At 55.8% G+C, this 15,411-nt stretch overlaps 1 protein-coding gene across 1 annotated transcript; it reads left to right on the forward strand.

The window, feature by feature from the left end:
• Positions 1-303: 303 nt before the first annotated feature.
• Positions 304-15,411, forward strand: LOC149861609 (uncharacterized). The gene is made up of 6 exons (XM_090052400.1): positions 304-1,609; positions 2,301-2,473; positions 2,965-3,091; positions 10,845-10,982; positions 12,116-12,300; positions 12,754-15,411. Exons 1-6 carry the CDS (start codon positions 1,522-1,524, stop codon positions 14,380-14,382), a joined length of 2,340 nt encoding a protein of 779 aa, XP_089908526.1. The 5' UTR covers positions 304-1,521; the 3' UTR covers positions 14,383-15,411.

Below are 15,411 nucleotides of genomic sequence, written 5' to 3' on the forward strand. Positions count from 1 at the left end.
TGGTGCATCCACTGTGGGAGAGGGGGAAGCATCGGCACTGCTGTAGTGGGGCATTTACCCATTTCTTCTTCCTGTCTCAGCACCAGGACATCCACCTGGGGAGGAAGACGCACCGCTGCACTGAGTGCAAGAAGAACTTCATCTGCTGGCAAGACCTGTCCCAGCACCAGTGTGTGCACATGGGGCAGCAGCCACATTGCTGCACCAAGTGTGTGAAGAGGTTCAGGCATTCCTCCAGTCTCATCAGGCACTGCTGCCTGCACACAGGGTAGAAGCCACATCAGTGCTTTGAAGTGTGGCAAGAGCTTCACTCATTCCTCCCACCTGGCTCAGCACCAGCGTATACACACAGGGGAGAAGCCACATTAGTTCACTGAGTGTGGGAAGTGCTTTCTCCGCTCCTCAAAGCTGGCCTTGCGCCAGTGCATCCATATCCAGGTGTATCCATAATTCTGCCATCAATACAGGAAGGATTTGGGGAGGTATACCTGCTCAGCACCCACCAGTGTCTGCATACAAGGAAGCAGTCAAGCAGCCTCGTGCTGGTGCAGTGCATCAACAATTCACCTTTCATTCAACCTTTCTAGGGCACTGCAGAGCCCAAAGGGCACAGGCTGACCTCCCAGGTTTGCTGAGGGGCAGGGGTTAAATGGAAACACCGCAGGCAGAGGGCTGCCCCGATGCTGGGGGAACCTGTGAGGAGGAGATCTCACATCAGCCTCGGAGCCTGTGGCATCCCTATCTTTCTCTAAAAGCAGTCAGTGCTCCCATGGGGTGAAGAACTGCCTTCACAATGGGATGCCCTCCCCAGCTGGATCTAAATGACATCCAATGACTTTCTTTGGCCGGATCCCAGCTTTGTCCTCCCTCTTGGTCCCAGGGTTTGGTATGTTAGGCTCTTGAATTGCAGGAAAGGGGACACTTATGGCTGGGGAAGCAAGCAGCCCTGGCCTTGCCATTTCTTGCCACTGCATCACCCCTCTCGCAGGCCTGCATATTCCCATCGGAGTCTGCAAGAAGCTGCTTCTGCTGCCCCATGAGCCCACTTTGGTGGATTTTGCTTCTCAGTCCCTTGTCAGAGCTTTGCGCCACCAGGAGCCAGTTGCCCCCTCCTCTCCTTCATAGACTCATAAAAAATTAGGGGTGGAAGTCATCTAGTCCAAATGCCTGCTCCAAGCGGGACTATCCCCAACTAGATTATCCCAGCCAAGAATGAGAATTGCACAGCCTCTCTGGGTTACCTGTTCCGGTGTTTTAATACCCTCATAGTGAGAGAATTTCTTCCTAACATTTAACCTAAACTTCTCTTCCTGCAAATTGAGACCATTGCTCCTTGATCTATCGTCTGTGTCCACTGAGAACCGTGGCCACACACAGGGTCCGGCTCGCGCTGCTCCTTTCCCGCCTGCGGCCACGAGGGAGTTAACGGGGGCGGGGCGGGAGCGCCGGCGACGTCACGCCGCGTCACAGAGGCGGGGGCGGGGTTGGGCGGGAGGCGGCCCCGCACCCACTGGCGCAGCCATGGCCGGGCCCGCGGGAGAGCCGGGGCGGGCGGAGCCCCCCGGGCCGGGGCACAGGCCGCCCCGCGCGCAGCCCCCGCCCGACGCAGGTGAGGCGCGGGGGGGCCGGCGTGGGCCCGGGCCCGAGTGTCCGTCCCGCGCGGGGGGGAGGGGCCGGCACGTCCCCCCGCCCCTGACGGGCTGCGCGGGGGGTGGCGCCGGGCCGTGTGCGGGCACCTCGGGGCTGGGCGGCGTCTCTCCCCGCCGGCGCCGCGCACGAGAGGCGGTGTGCTTGGGCCTTCCCCTGCTCCCGTGGTAGCGGGCCGTGACGTCACCCAGGGCCCTGCCCTCCTGCTCCCCGGCCCCTGTGCCCCGCCCCCGTGAGGCCTGTGAGCCCAGCGCGGGCGGGGGACCAGGCGCCCCCGGGGCCTCGGGCGGCCGGTGCAGCTGCCCCAGGCCGCGGAGTCCCCTGGAGGAGCAGAGCTGGGAGCTGTCAGCAGACGACAGCTCGTCCGGCGGGTGCGCCAGGCGCCCAGGAGCGGGGGAGGCGCCGCGCTGCTCCCCTGGCCCGCAGCAGCAGGCACCGCCCCCGCGGAGCAGTCTCTGCCGCGGCGTGGGGGGGTCAGCGGCCCAGCACATCAGCGGGTCTGGCTCTCCCCGCGCCCCGGGAAAGGCTTCACGTGCCCTGGGCAAGACTGAGCTTCTGTTTCCCCTCCGCCACCCTTCACACGTGCGTGCTGATGACCCCCAACCTCCCTCGTGTGCCAGGGCTGACCTGTGCATGCTCTTCCCCACCCGCAGGTGCTGGGACCCTGAGCAGAGCTGAGCAGCAGCCTCCTGAGGAGGGGCCTGCAGTCCTGGAGCTGCAGAGGACTTGCCCAGGGAGACTGGAGGAGAGGGGCTCCCCGACGCCTGAGCCGGGCCCAGGGCAGATGGGGCAGGGCAGGCCTCCAGAGCAGGGGGAGAGCGCGAAGGTGAGCAGGGCCCCCGGGTCACTCGTGGGTGGGAGTGCAGCTGGGGCAGAGCCCAGGAGGACCCAAGGGTGGCATAAGGACTACGGAGAGCAGAGAGCCCTGAAGAGCGTCAAGCCTGTGGTGATGGGAGGGGGCTGCAAACACCCCAAGCAGGAGCCCCTCCCAAGTGCAGGCACCCAGGGGTGCTGGCAGGGGAAGGCCTGGTCAGGGTGCACGGAGCCGGGACTCCTGCCTCTAGAAGCGGTGCCCAGGCTGCCTCCAGGGGCCGAGCAAACAGGCCGTGCTGAGCTGGGCCGAGGCCGACACCTGAACTCCTGTGTCCACGGCTGCGTGCACAGCACAGCCCAGCTGACTAATGGGGATGTTGCACCCCTGCCTGTCCTGGCTCAGCCTGCCACTAGTTACAGCACAGAGTGATCCCAGCACGGGGCTGTGGGGGCTGGAGGCAGGTGGGAGAGGAGACGCTGATGGCGTGACGCTTGTGCCTGCAGCTCCGGGAGGTGTTCGAGGACGTGGCCATGTATTTCACGCGGAGGGAGTGGGAGCTGCTGGACGAGGACGACAAGGTGCTTTACCAGGACCAGATGCTGAGGAATTTCCAAGCCCTCGTTTCCCTGGGTAAAGCTGTGGCTCTTGCTGCTCTCTGGAGTACTTGGCAGAAGCCTTCCCGGGAGAGCAGGAACAAACTATCCTGATGTGCAGAAAGATTAATGAGTATGGCAGAAGACCAGCTTGGCTTGGCAGGGGGGTGTCCGGCAGGGCAGCAGCTCTGCCTAAAAGGGCCTGGGGGTGACAGTGGGCAGTCGGCTGAAAATGAGCCGGCCGTGTGCCCTTGCTGCCAAGAAGGCTAACGGCATCCTGGGCTGCATTGGTTCGTGTGTTGCCAGCAGGTCAAGGAAAGTGATTCCTCCCCTCTATTCAGCACTGGGGAGGCCACATCTGGAGTCCTGTGTCCAGTTTTGGGCCTTTGGTTATGGAGAAATTGGAGAGAGCCGAGCGGTAGACAACAAAAATGGCGAGGGGCTGGGGGACATGACCGGTGAGGAAAGCCTGAGGGCACGGGACTTACTTAGTCTAGAGAAGAGGAGGCTGTTTGGCAACCACTGATCTTTCCCGATCGGGGTGTATGCATGGGAGGTCACCCAGACCTTGGATGCGAGTGCCTGGGCAGGAGTTGTCTGGAGGAGTGGAGGCTGCCCAGACCTTCCATCCCCCTTTAGGCCACCGAGACGTCTGGTGCCTCCCTGGCTGGATTTGTCTCAGCCTCTGGAAATTGAACCCAGGTCTCGTGTGTGGCAGACAAGGATGAACCACGGGGGCTCCAGAAGAGGAGATGGAGCGGGGACTTAATAGCAGCCTTCAACTACCTGAAGGGGGGTTCATAGATTTCATAGACATTAGGGCTGGAAGGGACCTCAGGAGATCATCGAGTCCAGCCCCCTGCCCAAAGGGCAGGAAGTCAGCTGGGGTCATAGGATCCCAGCAAGATAAGCATCCAATTTACTCTTGAAGGTGTTCAATGTAGGTGTTTGAACCACCTCCACTGGCAGACTTCCAGACGTTGGGGGCTCGGACAGTAAAGAAATTCTTCCTTATGTCCAGCCTGAAACGGTCTTGCAGGAGTTTGTGACCGTTCGACCTCATCATCCCTTGGGGCGCTCTGGTGAACAGACGTTCCCCCAGATCCTGGTGGTCACCCCTGATAAACTTATAGGTGGCCATCAGATCACCCCTGAGCCTGCGCTTTTCCAGGCTAAAGAGTCCCATGGCTCTCAGCCTGTCATCGTAAGATCTGTTTTCCTGACCTCTGATCATGCGCGTGGCTCTCCTCTGGACTCTCTCAAGCTTCTCCACATCCTTTTTGAATTGTGGAGCCCAAAACTGGATGCAGTACTCCAGCTGCTGCCTCACCAAGGCCGAGGACAAGGGGAGAATGACGTCCCGGGATTTGCTCGAGAAGCATCTATGGATGCACGCCAGCATTTTGGTCGCTTTACTAGCCGCAGCATCGCATCGGAGGCTCATGTTCATCTTGTGGTCAATGATGACCCCCAAGTCTTTTTCTTCTGTAGTACTAACCAACGTAGCACTGCTGAGCCTATAAGGGTGCTGCAGGTTTTTCCTCCCAAGGTGGAGAACCTTGCATTTTTCGGTGTTAAACACCATGAGGTTCTCGTCTGCCCATTTGCTGAGCTTGTCCAAGTCAGCCTGGATCACCCGCCTATCTTCTGGCGTGGATGCTTTGCCCCAAAGTTTGGTGTCATCGGCGAACTTGGCCAGTCCACTCCTGACTCCAATGTCCACATCGTTAATGAAGATGTTGAACAGTATGGGTCCCAGGACAGAGCCTTGAGGGACCCCACTGGTCACAGGGCACCACAATGAGTGACTGCCATCAATCACAACCCTCTGGGTCCGACCACGAAGCCAATTTCCCAGCCAGCGGATCATGGTGGAGCCAAGGCCGCAGCTGGCCAGTTTGGCCAAAAGGTGATCATGGGATACCAGATAGAAGGCTTTTTTGAAGTCAAGATATATGACATCAATCTCTTCTCCCTTGTCCAGGTGATAAGTCACCTGGTCATAGAAGGAAATGAGATTGGTCAAACAAGACCTACCTGCAACAAACCCATGCTGGCTATCCCTTAGGATGTTAGCCTGGGCCAGTCCCTCAAGGATGGCCTCCTTAATAAACTTTTCTAAGATCTTCCCCAGGATAGAAGTCAGGCTAATGGGCCTGTAGTTAGCCGGATCCACTCTCCTCTCTTTCTTGAAGATCGGCACCACGTTGGCCTTCTTCCAGTCTTTGGGCACTACACCAGAGCGCCAGGAGCTCTCGAAGACCCGTGCCAGGGGCTGGGCTATGACGCTCGCCAGCTCCTTGAGTACCCTGGGGTGCAGGTTGTCAGGGCCGGCTGACTTGAAGGTATCCAGCTTCTCAAGGTGTTCCTTCACGAGGTCAGCATTGATGGAGGGTAGGGGATCCCCCTCACCCAGATTTCCCTGTCCCATAGCAGGCATGGGCATCCCGTGTGACTGATGAAAGACTGACGCAAAGTACCTATTTAATAGGTTGGCTTTTTCCTGGGCGTCAGTTGTCAGTTGTCCCATCTGCTTTAGCAGGGGTCCAACATTGCCCTTGCTTTTCCTCCGGCTCCCCACATATCTGAAAAAGGACTTTTTGTTGTCCTTGATGCCTGAAGCTAGTTGGAGTTCAGTTGCAGCCTTGGCTTTCCTGGTTTGGTCCCTGCAGGACCGGACCAGTGCAGAATAATCCTCCTTGTAGGTGAATCCCATCCTCCATCCTTTGTAGGCTTTCCTTTTTAGCCGCAGGAGGTCCGCTAGGTCTCTGGAGAGTCAGGGGGGCTGCTGTGCCTTCTTGCTGCCTTTCCTCCGTGTTGGAATAGATTTAGCTTGTGCACTGAGGATCGCTTCCTTGAGAAGCAACCACTCTTCTTGAACTCCCATCTCCCTGGGGTCATGGTCCCCGAGGGCCTGACCGACTAGCCTCTTGAGCTTGTGAAAGTCGGCTTTTCTGAAGTCAAGGACTTCTGTGTTGCTGACTGTCTTGCCAGCTTTACGGCGGATGGTGAAGGTGATCAGCTCGTGGTTGCTGTCACCCAGCTTCCCATCAATCACTAGGTCGCCGATTAGGTCGTCCCCCGTAGCCAGTACCAGGTCAAGCAGCGCTTTGCTTCTCGTTGGCCCATAGACTTCTTGAGTCAGGTAGAGGTCATCCACGCACGAGAGAAAGCTTTGCGCCCGCTCAGATTTAGCTGAGTGATCTTCCCACGAGATGTCCGGGTAATTGAAGTCACCCATGACAACCAAGGTCCTGGAGCAAGCGGCCTCAGTCAGTTCACGGGCGAACTCCTGGTCAAGCTCAGGACTTTGAGTGGGAGGTCTGTAGTAGACTCCCACCGTTGTGTCCCCTGTGCCGTATTCCCCATGAATTTTTACCCAGAGGGTCTCTAGCTGTCCATGCCGGTCACCAACATCATCTTGCAGGGACATGTAGCTTTCTTTCACATAGAGAGCTACACTCCCGCCCCTTTTGTCAACACGATCCCTCCTGTACAGGGTATAGCCCTCTATACCCATGGTCCAGTCATGGGTGGAGTCCCACCAGGTCTCCGTTATCCCAATGACATCATATTTCTTTGCACTGAGCAGGAGGACGAGCTCATCCTGCTTGTTGCCCAGGCTCCTGGCATTAGTGTACAGGCAGGCAAGTGTGCCCTTGGGGGCTCTTGCCTTGCCCACAGATTGTGCCAGGGCTGGGGCAGGGGTGAGCTCCCTTAAGTGCCCCCTTAAGTGCCTTGGTCTGCTGGCTTTGCAAGGGTCGCTCAGTGGGCCAGCAGGGGCAGTAGTCCCCCCATCCCCCAGCGGGCTTAGTTTAAAGCCCGGTGGAGCAGGTCAGCCAGCCTGGCTGAGAAGAGCCTCCTCCCCAGGGGGGAGAGGTGGAGGCCATCTCTTCCCAGCAGCTCGCTGCCTCTCTCGCCAAAGAGTGAGCTGTGGTCATGGAAGCCAAAGCCTTCCCGATAACACCAGCGCCACAGTCTTTGGTTCACCGCGTGGATCCTCCTCTCCCTCCTCAGCCCATAGCCCGAGACTGGGAGGATCGATGAAAACACCACCTGAGCTCCCAGACCCCTAAGTCCCGCTCCCAACTCCGTGTAGCGCCTCATGACCTGGCTGGGGGTGCTCCAAGCCATGTCATTGGTGCCCACATGAATAAGGAGCATGGGGTAGTGGTCTGTGGGCCGGAGGAGCTGCGGGATCCTCTCCGCAATGTCTCGGATGTGGGCCCCCGGGAAGCAGCAGACTTCCCGGGCTAAGGGGTCGGGGCGGCAGATTACCCCCTCAGTGCCCCCGCAGGATGGAGTCTCCCACAACAAACACCTTTCGCTTTGTCTTGGGGAGAGCGGGGGCAGTAGCTGCGGTCGAGCCTGGGTTGCCTGCGGGAGCTGGCAACTGCATGGGCTCTGCTGGGGCTGCAAGAGATGCGAACCTGTTGCTAAACTTCGGCGGGGCAGGGGCCTTGGTGCGACGGGCCTTGGGGCCCTTGACCACCTTGGTCCATGCCCCTGAGTGGGCAGAGCGGGGGAGGTCCCAGAGTCATCCTTAGTCGCGGAGGGAGACGGAGCTCTCCCCTGCGGCTCCCGGGGGAGAAGGGCCTGGCAGTAGGAGTCTATCTCCTGCTCACAGTCCCTGATGGCACGCAGTCTCTGCACTGTGGCCTGGAGCTCCTCCCGCTGGCGCACCAGAGACCCCAGTAGGGAGCAGACCCCGCAAGGGGAGGTGGCCGTGCTCCCAGGCCCCAGAGCCTGAAAAAGGGACAGGCAGCCCCCGCCGCCAAGAGCCAGGGGCTCCGTCTGCGTGGAGCCCGGGACCCTGGGCTCCGTCTGGGTGGCCGTCTCTGAGGCGCCCAGTGGAGGGGCCGCAGAGTCCGAGGGGACCCTCGGGGTGCGGCGCGTGCCCATCTGTGTCATGCCTCTGGTAGGCTGGCTGCGGCTGGGGCTGGCTATGGCTGGGGGGGTCTCGTGCCCTCCCACGCCCTCCCCTGCGCGAACTCTGCGCTAACTCGAGCGCCTGTTTACGCAGCCTGTTCGCGCGGCCCCGGTCGCGGGGCTCCCTGGGGGGCTGGGCCAAGTAGGGGCCTGGGCGGGGGCTTGACCGGGCCGGCACCAGGCAGCGGCCTCCTCCCAGCAAGCGAGGAGTTAACCCCTTCCCACCACTAGCCCGCTTACCTCCGGCTGTGCTGGGGGTCGGCAGGGGGCTCGGCGGCTGCTGAGGGGGTGTCTGGGGGGCTTCGGGGGAGTGGGGGCGCAGCGGGCTTCACCCGCGCGTCTCTCACCGCTCCAGAGCCTACCTGAGTGGTTCGAAAGAGGATGGAGCCAGACTGTTCTCAGTGGTGGCAGATGACAGGACAAGGAGCAGCCGGCTCAGGTTGCATCCTGGGAAGTTTAGGTCTGATGTTAGAAGAAGGTTCTCACTAGGAGGGTAGTAAAACACTGGAGCAGGTTACCCGGAGAGGTGGTGGATGCTCCAGCCTCGGAGGTTTTCTGGAAGTTGACGGAAGTCTTATCGGCCACTAATGCTACAGCACATGGATGATGCATTTCCTCAACTCTTCCTGTAGTGACGTATGCACACTGGATGTAACCCAGGTATTTCTAGCAAGGGGTCATTGGAAATTCCTGTTTGCATTCCTCCCTGCTATCTTCATCCTCGTACACCAGAGACCCTGGGTTTGCTTTGTTTACATTAAGACCTCTGCTCTCAAACTTGTCCTGCCAGTCTCAAAAGTTTTCCTCTCCTCTTTCTAAAATTGCTCTGCAGATCAGACAGCCATCACTATAGTAAGAATAAGTGGGCTAGGTGCAGGTCCTAGCGAGACCCAGTTTTCATTTCCAGAGAATCTCTAATACAGGCGCTTGTTCAGGCTTCTGAGCAGGGTTGAGGTATACTCTGGTTTCTCTTCAGATCGCATAAATCTTTCGCCTTTTACTAGGGCAGTTAGCTTTTTCTGATGCTTTTTCCCCCTCCATTGCCCCCCAACGGATTTTCTTAGAAAAGTATTTAAATCCCTTTTCTAGTTGAACAAAGTGGATATAGACCGTTTCTACATTATGCCCTTTCACATGCTGTGAGATGTCTCCTTCTGCCTTCTTTATCCGTATCCATGTGCACCAGGACCTGTTTTGAACCCTGGAGTATTTGCCAGCCTGTGTACTCATTCCTCTCACGGGATGATCCTCTGATTGGATGGGATGACAGCTTCAACTGCTTATACAGTTATAATAAAATCATCCTTTCCTGTGCTCTGGTGATGATTAATAACTTTCTTTCCCAGAAAAAAAAAATCTCATTTTCAGTCACCTGTCATTGATGCTTTTCATTGCCACAGGCCTGCTCTTTAAATCTGCATTGAAAATAGGCTCATGAACACTCCTTCCCTGGAATTACACTGATAAGACCAATGTTATCCATCCACAAGTGTGTCCGTGTCTTCTTTTTGATACCTTGCAAACAGTAAAAGCTTTGTCTTTCTGCTCCCTCCTACGTCACGGATTTGTGCATCTTTATGCCAATCCCTGATGACTTGGTCAGTTTAATGCCCTGTCTGTACCAGGGAGTGCCAGGGCCTTGGTTTCCTATGCCCATCCATGCACCACCTGGGTGACAAGGACCCTGGCTTCTTGATGGCTTCTCCCTGTAGTGACTTGTCTTTCATTCTAAATGCCTATTCTCTCTCGTCCATCAAGGCCCTAATAGAAACCTTGAGTTCCTTGGATCTGTTCCCCAAATCCCAGTTGATTGTTCTGCATCCAGTACCCAATCACTAACCCTGTTGAACCACTGTCCCAAACAGGATATCGAGGTCTTGTACCTCACTTAAGATCTGCTCTTTAAAGCTGAACTGAATATAAGCTTATGTCCACTCATTTGCCTGGAATTACACTGATAAGACAGATATTATCTATCCACAAGTGTGCCCAATGGCTTTTCTTTTTCATACCTTGCAAACAGTAAAAGCTTTATCTTTCCGCTCCCTCCTACATCATGGATCAGTGGATCTTCGTGCCGATCCCTGATTATTCTGTCAGTTTAATGCCCTGTCTGTACCAGGGAGTGCCAGGGCCTTGGTTTCCTATGCCCATCCATGCACCACCTGGGTGACAAGGATCCTGGTCTCTTGAAGGCTTCTCCCTGTAGTGCCTTCTCTTTCATTCTAAGTGCCTATCCTCTCTCGTCCATCAAGGCCCTAATAGAAACCTTGAGTTTGTTGGATCTATTCCGCAATTCCCTGTTAGGTTATTCTGCATCTGGTACCCAGACACTAACCTTCTTTAACCACTGTCCCAAACAGGATATCGAGGTCTTGTACCTCACTTAAGATCTGCTCTTTAAAGCTGAACTGAATATAAGCTTATGTCCGCTCATTTGCCTGGAATTACACTGATAAGACAGATATTATCTATCCACAAGTGTGCCCAATGGCTTTTCTTTTTCATACCTTGCAAACAGTAAAAGCTTTATCTTTCCGCTCCCTCCTACATCATGGATCAGTGGATCTTCGTGCCGATCCCTGATTATTCTGTCAGTTTAATGCCCTGTCTGTACCAGGGAGTGCCAGGGCCTTGGTTTCCTATGCCCATCCATGCACCACCTGGGTGACAAGGATCCTGGTCTCTTGAAGGCTTCTCCCTGTAGTGCCTTCTCTTTCATTCTAAGTGCCTATCCTCTCTCGTCCATCAAGGCCCTAATAGAAACCTTGAGTTTGTTGGATCTATTCCGCAATTCCCTGTTAGGTTATTCTGCATCTGGTACCCAGACACTAACCTTCTTTAACCACTGTCCCAAACAGGATGTCAGGGTCCCATACCTGACTTAATCTGCAGCATCCAGCAAGGACAAGTGGAGCTCTGGGTCTCTGATGATGAGGACTCTGGGGAAATCTCAGGATCTGTGGGGAAACCTCAGGATGATGAGGACCTGCTGCCAGGTGAGTTGTTTGTCCCCTCCACCTGACTGTGCTCTCAGTAAGTCTCCATGGCCAGCGTGCTGGGAGGACCTGGAAAGTGCAGACCTGCTCTGTGCTGACATGGAATACAGTACGTTATGCTGTAATGTGTCTACACACGTGTTGTTCCCCGTTGGTGAAATTCAAGGATGTGGAGACAAGCAACTGTTGCCTTCTCCCGCTAACGACAGATGTCAGAGGACAATCAGGATTGCTGTCTTGATTTCTTGGCCCAGGTCTGGTTTCCCTGGGATACCGTGTTCTTATATTTCCACCTTCACTCAGCAATGCAAGAGTTCATTCCCCAGCCCAAGGTAGCCCGACCTCTGTAACAGGCTCTCCCAGGGCTTGATGGGATTTGTAGTCCCCCATGGAAACCAGAATGGTATGCAGAGACTGGAGCTGATGCTTTCCCTGGCTTCCCCTGGTCAGGTTGACCTGGAAGCCAGGAAGTGTTTCATCATGGTCTTAGGCTTCATTAAAGGGCTCCGTGACACGGGTGGGATTCAGAAGCTTTTGTGTTGTGGGTGGAAGCGAATCCCATCACTTGCACCAGAATTGCCCGCTTTCTGTTTCCTCTCTGGGGCCCTGAGTGTTACGAGGCTGAGATTCAGCACAGAGTCCAGGTGCAGACGCCTGTGACATGGAGCCCACCCGGGACCCGTCGCAGAGGGAGACCTCCATGGACTCATTCGTTGCACCAGAACTTGCCATGGAAGCAGGCAGCGCCCTGCTCCTTTCGCAAGAGAGAGATGAAGCTCTATGTCCTCCCCTCCTACTCAGCGCAGTTGAGCATGAAACCATTGAGGTGCTGTCTTACACATGCCTCTTCCAGCAGGGCCTGAGGTGATGGGTCCTGAGACCTGGGCCAGAAACTATTGAGAGTCCTGCTCTGAACTCCACCGAGTAGGGAACAGTAGCCCAGCACAAAGATCTGCCCCTCCCTCACCTCCAGCGCTTGGGGGTTTTGGCCGGAAGACCTTGTCTTCTTGAGGGAACACAAGTGCCAAGGTTCAGGCCTGCTCAGGGGCCCATGTCAGCAGAAGGAATAGCAGTGTTTGCCCCTTGCCAACAGGGTGGGCACTAACTAACCTGGTGCTTATTTACCCATGCAGGAGGTGCCTGGCTGCTGTGCAGAGCTGAGGAGCAGCCTCCTGTGGAAGGGCCCGCAGACCTGGAGCCAGCACGGACTTCCCTAGGGAGTTTGGGCAAGATGGACTCCCTGAGACCTGAGAAGGAGCCATGGCACAAGAGTCAGGGGAGGCCCCAAAACCTGAAGGAGAACAGAGCAATGAACCAGGTACCATCTGCGGTTGAGCATGGGAATGGAGAAGGAACAGAGGTGTGGGTGCAGGGAACAATTTGGAGCTGAAAGACCTAAAGAGCCGCTGGAAAGATGTACTGCATCCCAGCCAAGGCATTGGGAAGGGCCTCAGAGGGAAGCAGAAGCTCACTGCCAAGAACTAGGGCAGAGCCGCCCCTGCCTGAAGGTCAGGAAAACGTTTAAGTGCCCATCACTCGCTCCTGGCTCTTCCCAAGATAGCGTATCAAGTGTGGGAAGAGCTTCACCTGCCACTCCACCCTGCCTGTTCACTCTCAGACCCATTCTGGAGAACTCCCCCACTGTTTCACCAAATGGCGATAAAGCTTTGGCACAGACCTGGTCAAGTACCTACATGTGCAGAAGGGGAAAAATCAGTACTGCTGCATGAAGTGTAGTGAGACCTTCACCCATTTCTTCTTCCTGTCTCAGCCCCGGTGCATCCACCGTGGGAGGAAGATGCACCGCTGCGCTAAGTGCGAGAAGAACTTCATCTGCCAACAAGACCTGTCCCAGCACCAGTGTGGGCACAGGAGGGAGCTGCCACACCGCTGCACCAAGAGGGTGAGGAGGTTCAGGCATTCCTCCAACCTCGTCAGGCACTGGGGCCTGCGTACAAGGGAGAAGCCACATCAGTGCTCAGAGTGTGGGAAAAGCTTCACTTGTTCCTCCAGGTTGGCTCAGCACCAGCGTAATCACACACGGGACAAGCCATACCGGTGCTCAGTGTGTGGGAAGAGTTTCACCTGCTCCTCTGACCTGGACAATCACCGACTCAGTCATGTAGTGGAAAAGCCACATCAGTGCTTGGAGTGTGGGAAGAGCTTCACTTACCCCTCCAGGTTGTCTGAGCACCGGCGCATCCACACAGGGGAGAAGCCATATCAATGTTCCGAGTGTGGGAAGAGCTTCACTTATTCTTCCCGGCTTTCTCGGCACAAGCATATCCACAAAGGGGAGAAGCCACATCAGTGCTCGCAATGTGGGAAGAGCTTCTCTCATTCCTCCAGCCTGGCTGAGCATCATCGTATCCACACAGGGCAGAAGCCGTATCAATGCTCAGTGTGTGGGAAGAGCTTCACTCGATCCTCCAGCTTGGCTCAGCACCAGCGTATCCACACACGGGAGAAGCCACATCAGTGCTCGGAGTGTGGGAACATCTTCACCTGCTTCTCCAGCTTGACCCAGCACCAACTCATCCACACGGGGGAGAAGCCACACCAGTGCCCAAAGTGTGGGAAGAGCTTCACTCATTCGTCCAGCCTGGCTCGGCACCAGCGTATCCACACCGGGGAGAAGCCACATCAGTGCTCAAAGTGTGGGAAGAGCTTTCCTCATTCCTCCAGCCTGGCTCGGCACCAGCGTATCCACACCGGGGAGAAGCCACATCAGTGCTCAGAGTGCGGGAAGAGCTTCACCCATTCCTCCCACCTGGCTCAGCACCTCCGTATCCACACAGGTGCGAAGCCACATCAGTGCTCAGAGTGCGGGAAGAGCTTCGCTCGTTCCTCCCACCTGGCTCGGCACCAGCGCATCCACACAGGGGAAAAGCCACATCAGTGCTCAGAGTGCGGGAAGAGCTTTTCTCATTCCTCCAACCTGGCTCAGCACCAGCGTATCCACACAGGGGAGAAGCCCTATCAGTGCTCAGTGTGTGGGAAGAGCTTCACTCGATCCTCCCACCTGGCTCAGCACCGGCGTATCCACACAGGGGAGAAGCCGTATCAGTGCTTGGAGTGTGGGAAGAGCTTCACCTTCTTCTCCAGCTTGACCCAGCACCAGCTCATCCACAGGGGGGAGAAGCCACATCAGTGCTCAGAGTGTGGGAAGAGCTTCACTCATTCCTCCCACCTGGCTCGGCACCAGCTCATCCACACAGGGGAGAAGCCACATCAGTGCTCAGAGTGTGGGAAGAGCTTCACTCATTCCTCCCACCTGGCTCGGCACCAGCGCATCCACACAGGGGAGAAGCCGCACCAGTGCTCAGAGTGTGGCAAGTGCTTCCGCGACTCCTCCAAGCTGGCCTTGCACCAGTGCATCCCTATCCAGGAGTGTCCATAATTCTGCCAACAATACAGGAAGGATTTGAGGATGTATCCCTGCTCAGCACCCGCCAGTGTCTGCATACAGGGAAGCAGTCTCATGCTGGTGCACGACAGCAACAATTAACCTTTCATTCATCCTTTCATTCAGCTTCTAAGCAGCCCTGACCTTCCCATTTCTTGCCACTGCATCACTGCTCTTGCAGGCCTGCATATTCCCATCGGGGTCTGCAAGAAGCTGCTTCTGCCACCCCATGAGCCCACTTTCATGGATTTTGCTTCTCAGCCCCTCGTCAGAGTTTTGCCCCACCAGGTGCCAGTTGCCCCCTCCTCTCCTTCATAGACTCATAGAAAATTAGGGGTGGAAGGGATCTCTGGAAGTCATCTAGTGCAACTGCCCGCTCCACGTTGGACCATCCCCAACTAGATTATCCCAGCCAAGGATAGTAATTGCACAACCTCTCTGGGTTACCTGTTCCACTGTTTTAGTACCCTCATAGTGTGACACATTCTTCCTAACATGTAACGTAAACTTCTCAGGCATCTTGGCTGTAGGAAGAGAAGCCTCCAGCCAACAACCCTTCAAAAAGTCCAGTAAAGTCACCTCAAAGAAGTCCTTCCAAATCAATATGATTGCTATTTACGATAGAAATACATTAATGTAACTATACCACTCATCTATAATTGATTGAGTACAGAATTCTGGGGTTATTTTTGGTGAAAATAGGTTATTGGGCCTTGGTTCAGGAACCAATCCCCCATTTATAACTTTTTTTCCTATGGAAAAATCAGTTCTGGGTTGCAAGGTTTCGATGGTTTTCAGGAACCAATTTTGTCGTAAGTCCTAGGACAGCCTGTACTATCATGAAGGGCAGTGATTGATTAGGTGGGTATTTAATATTAAAGAGTCGTGGAAATTCAATTATGGAATTCTGTATCATAGAGTCATGGAAGTCGGGTCGAAGGGACCTTGTAGATCTTCAAGTCCGACCCCCCGCATGAGCGGGAGAAAAGACTGGACTCAAATGAATCCAGCCAGGTAGTCATC

Source organism: Crocodylus siamensis, chromosome 6 (assembly GCF_052110815.1).
Source record: "Crocodylus siamensis isolate JL-2025a chromosome 6, ASM5211081v1, whole genome shotgun sequence".
Classification (NCBI taxonomy): Eukaryota; Metazoa; Chordata; order Crocodylia; family Crocodylidae; genus Crocodylus; species Crocodylus siamensis.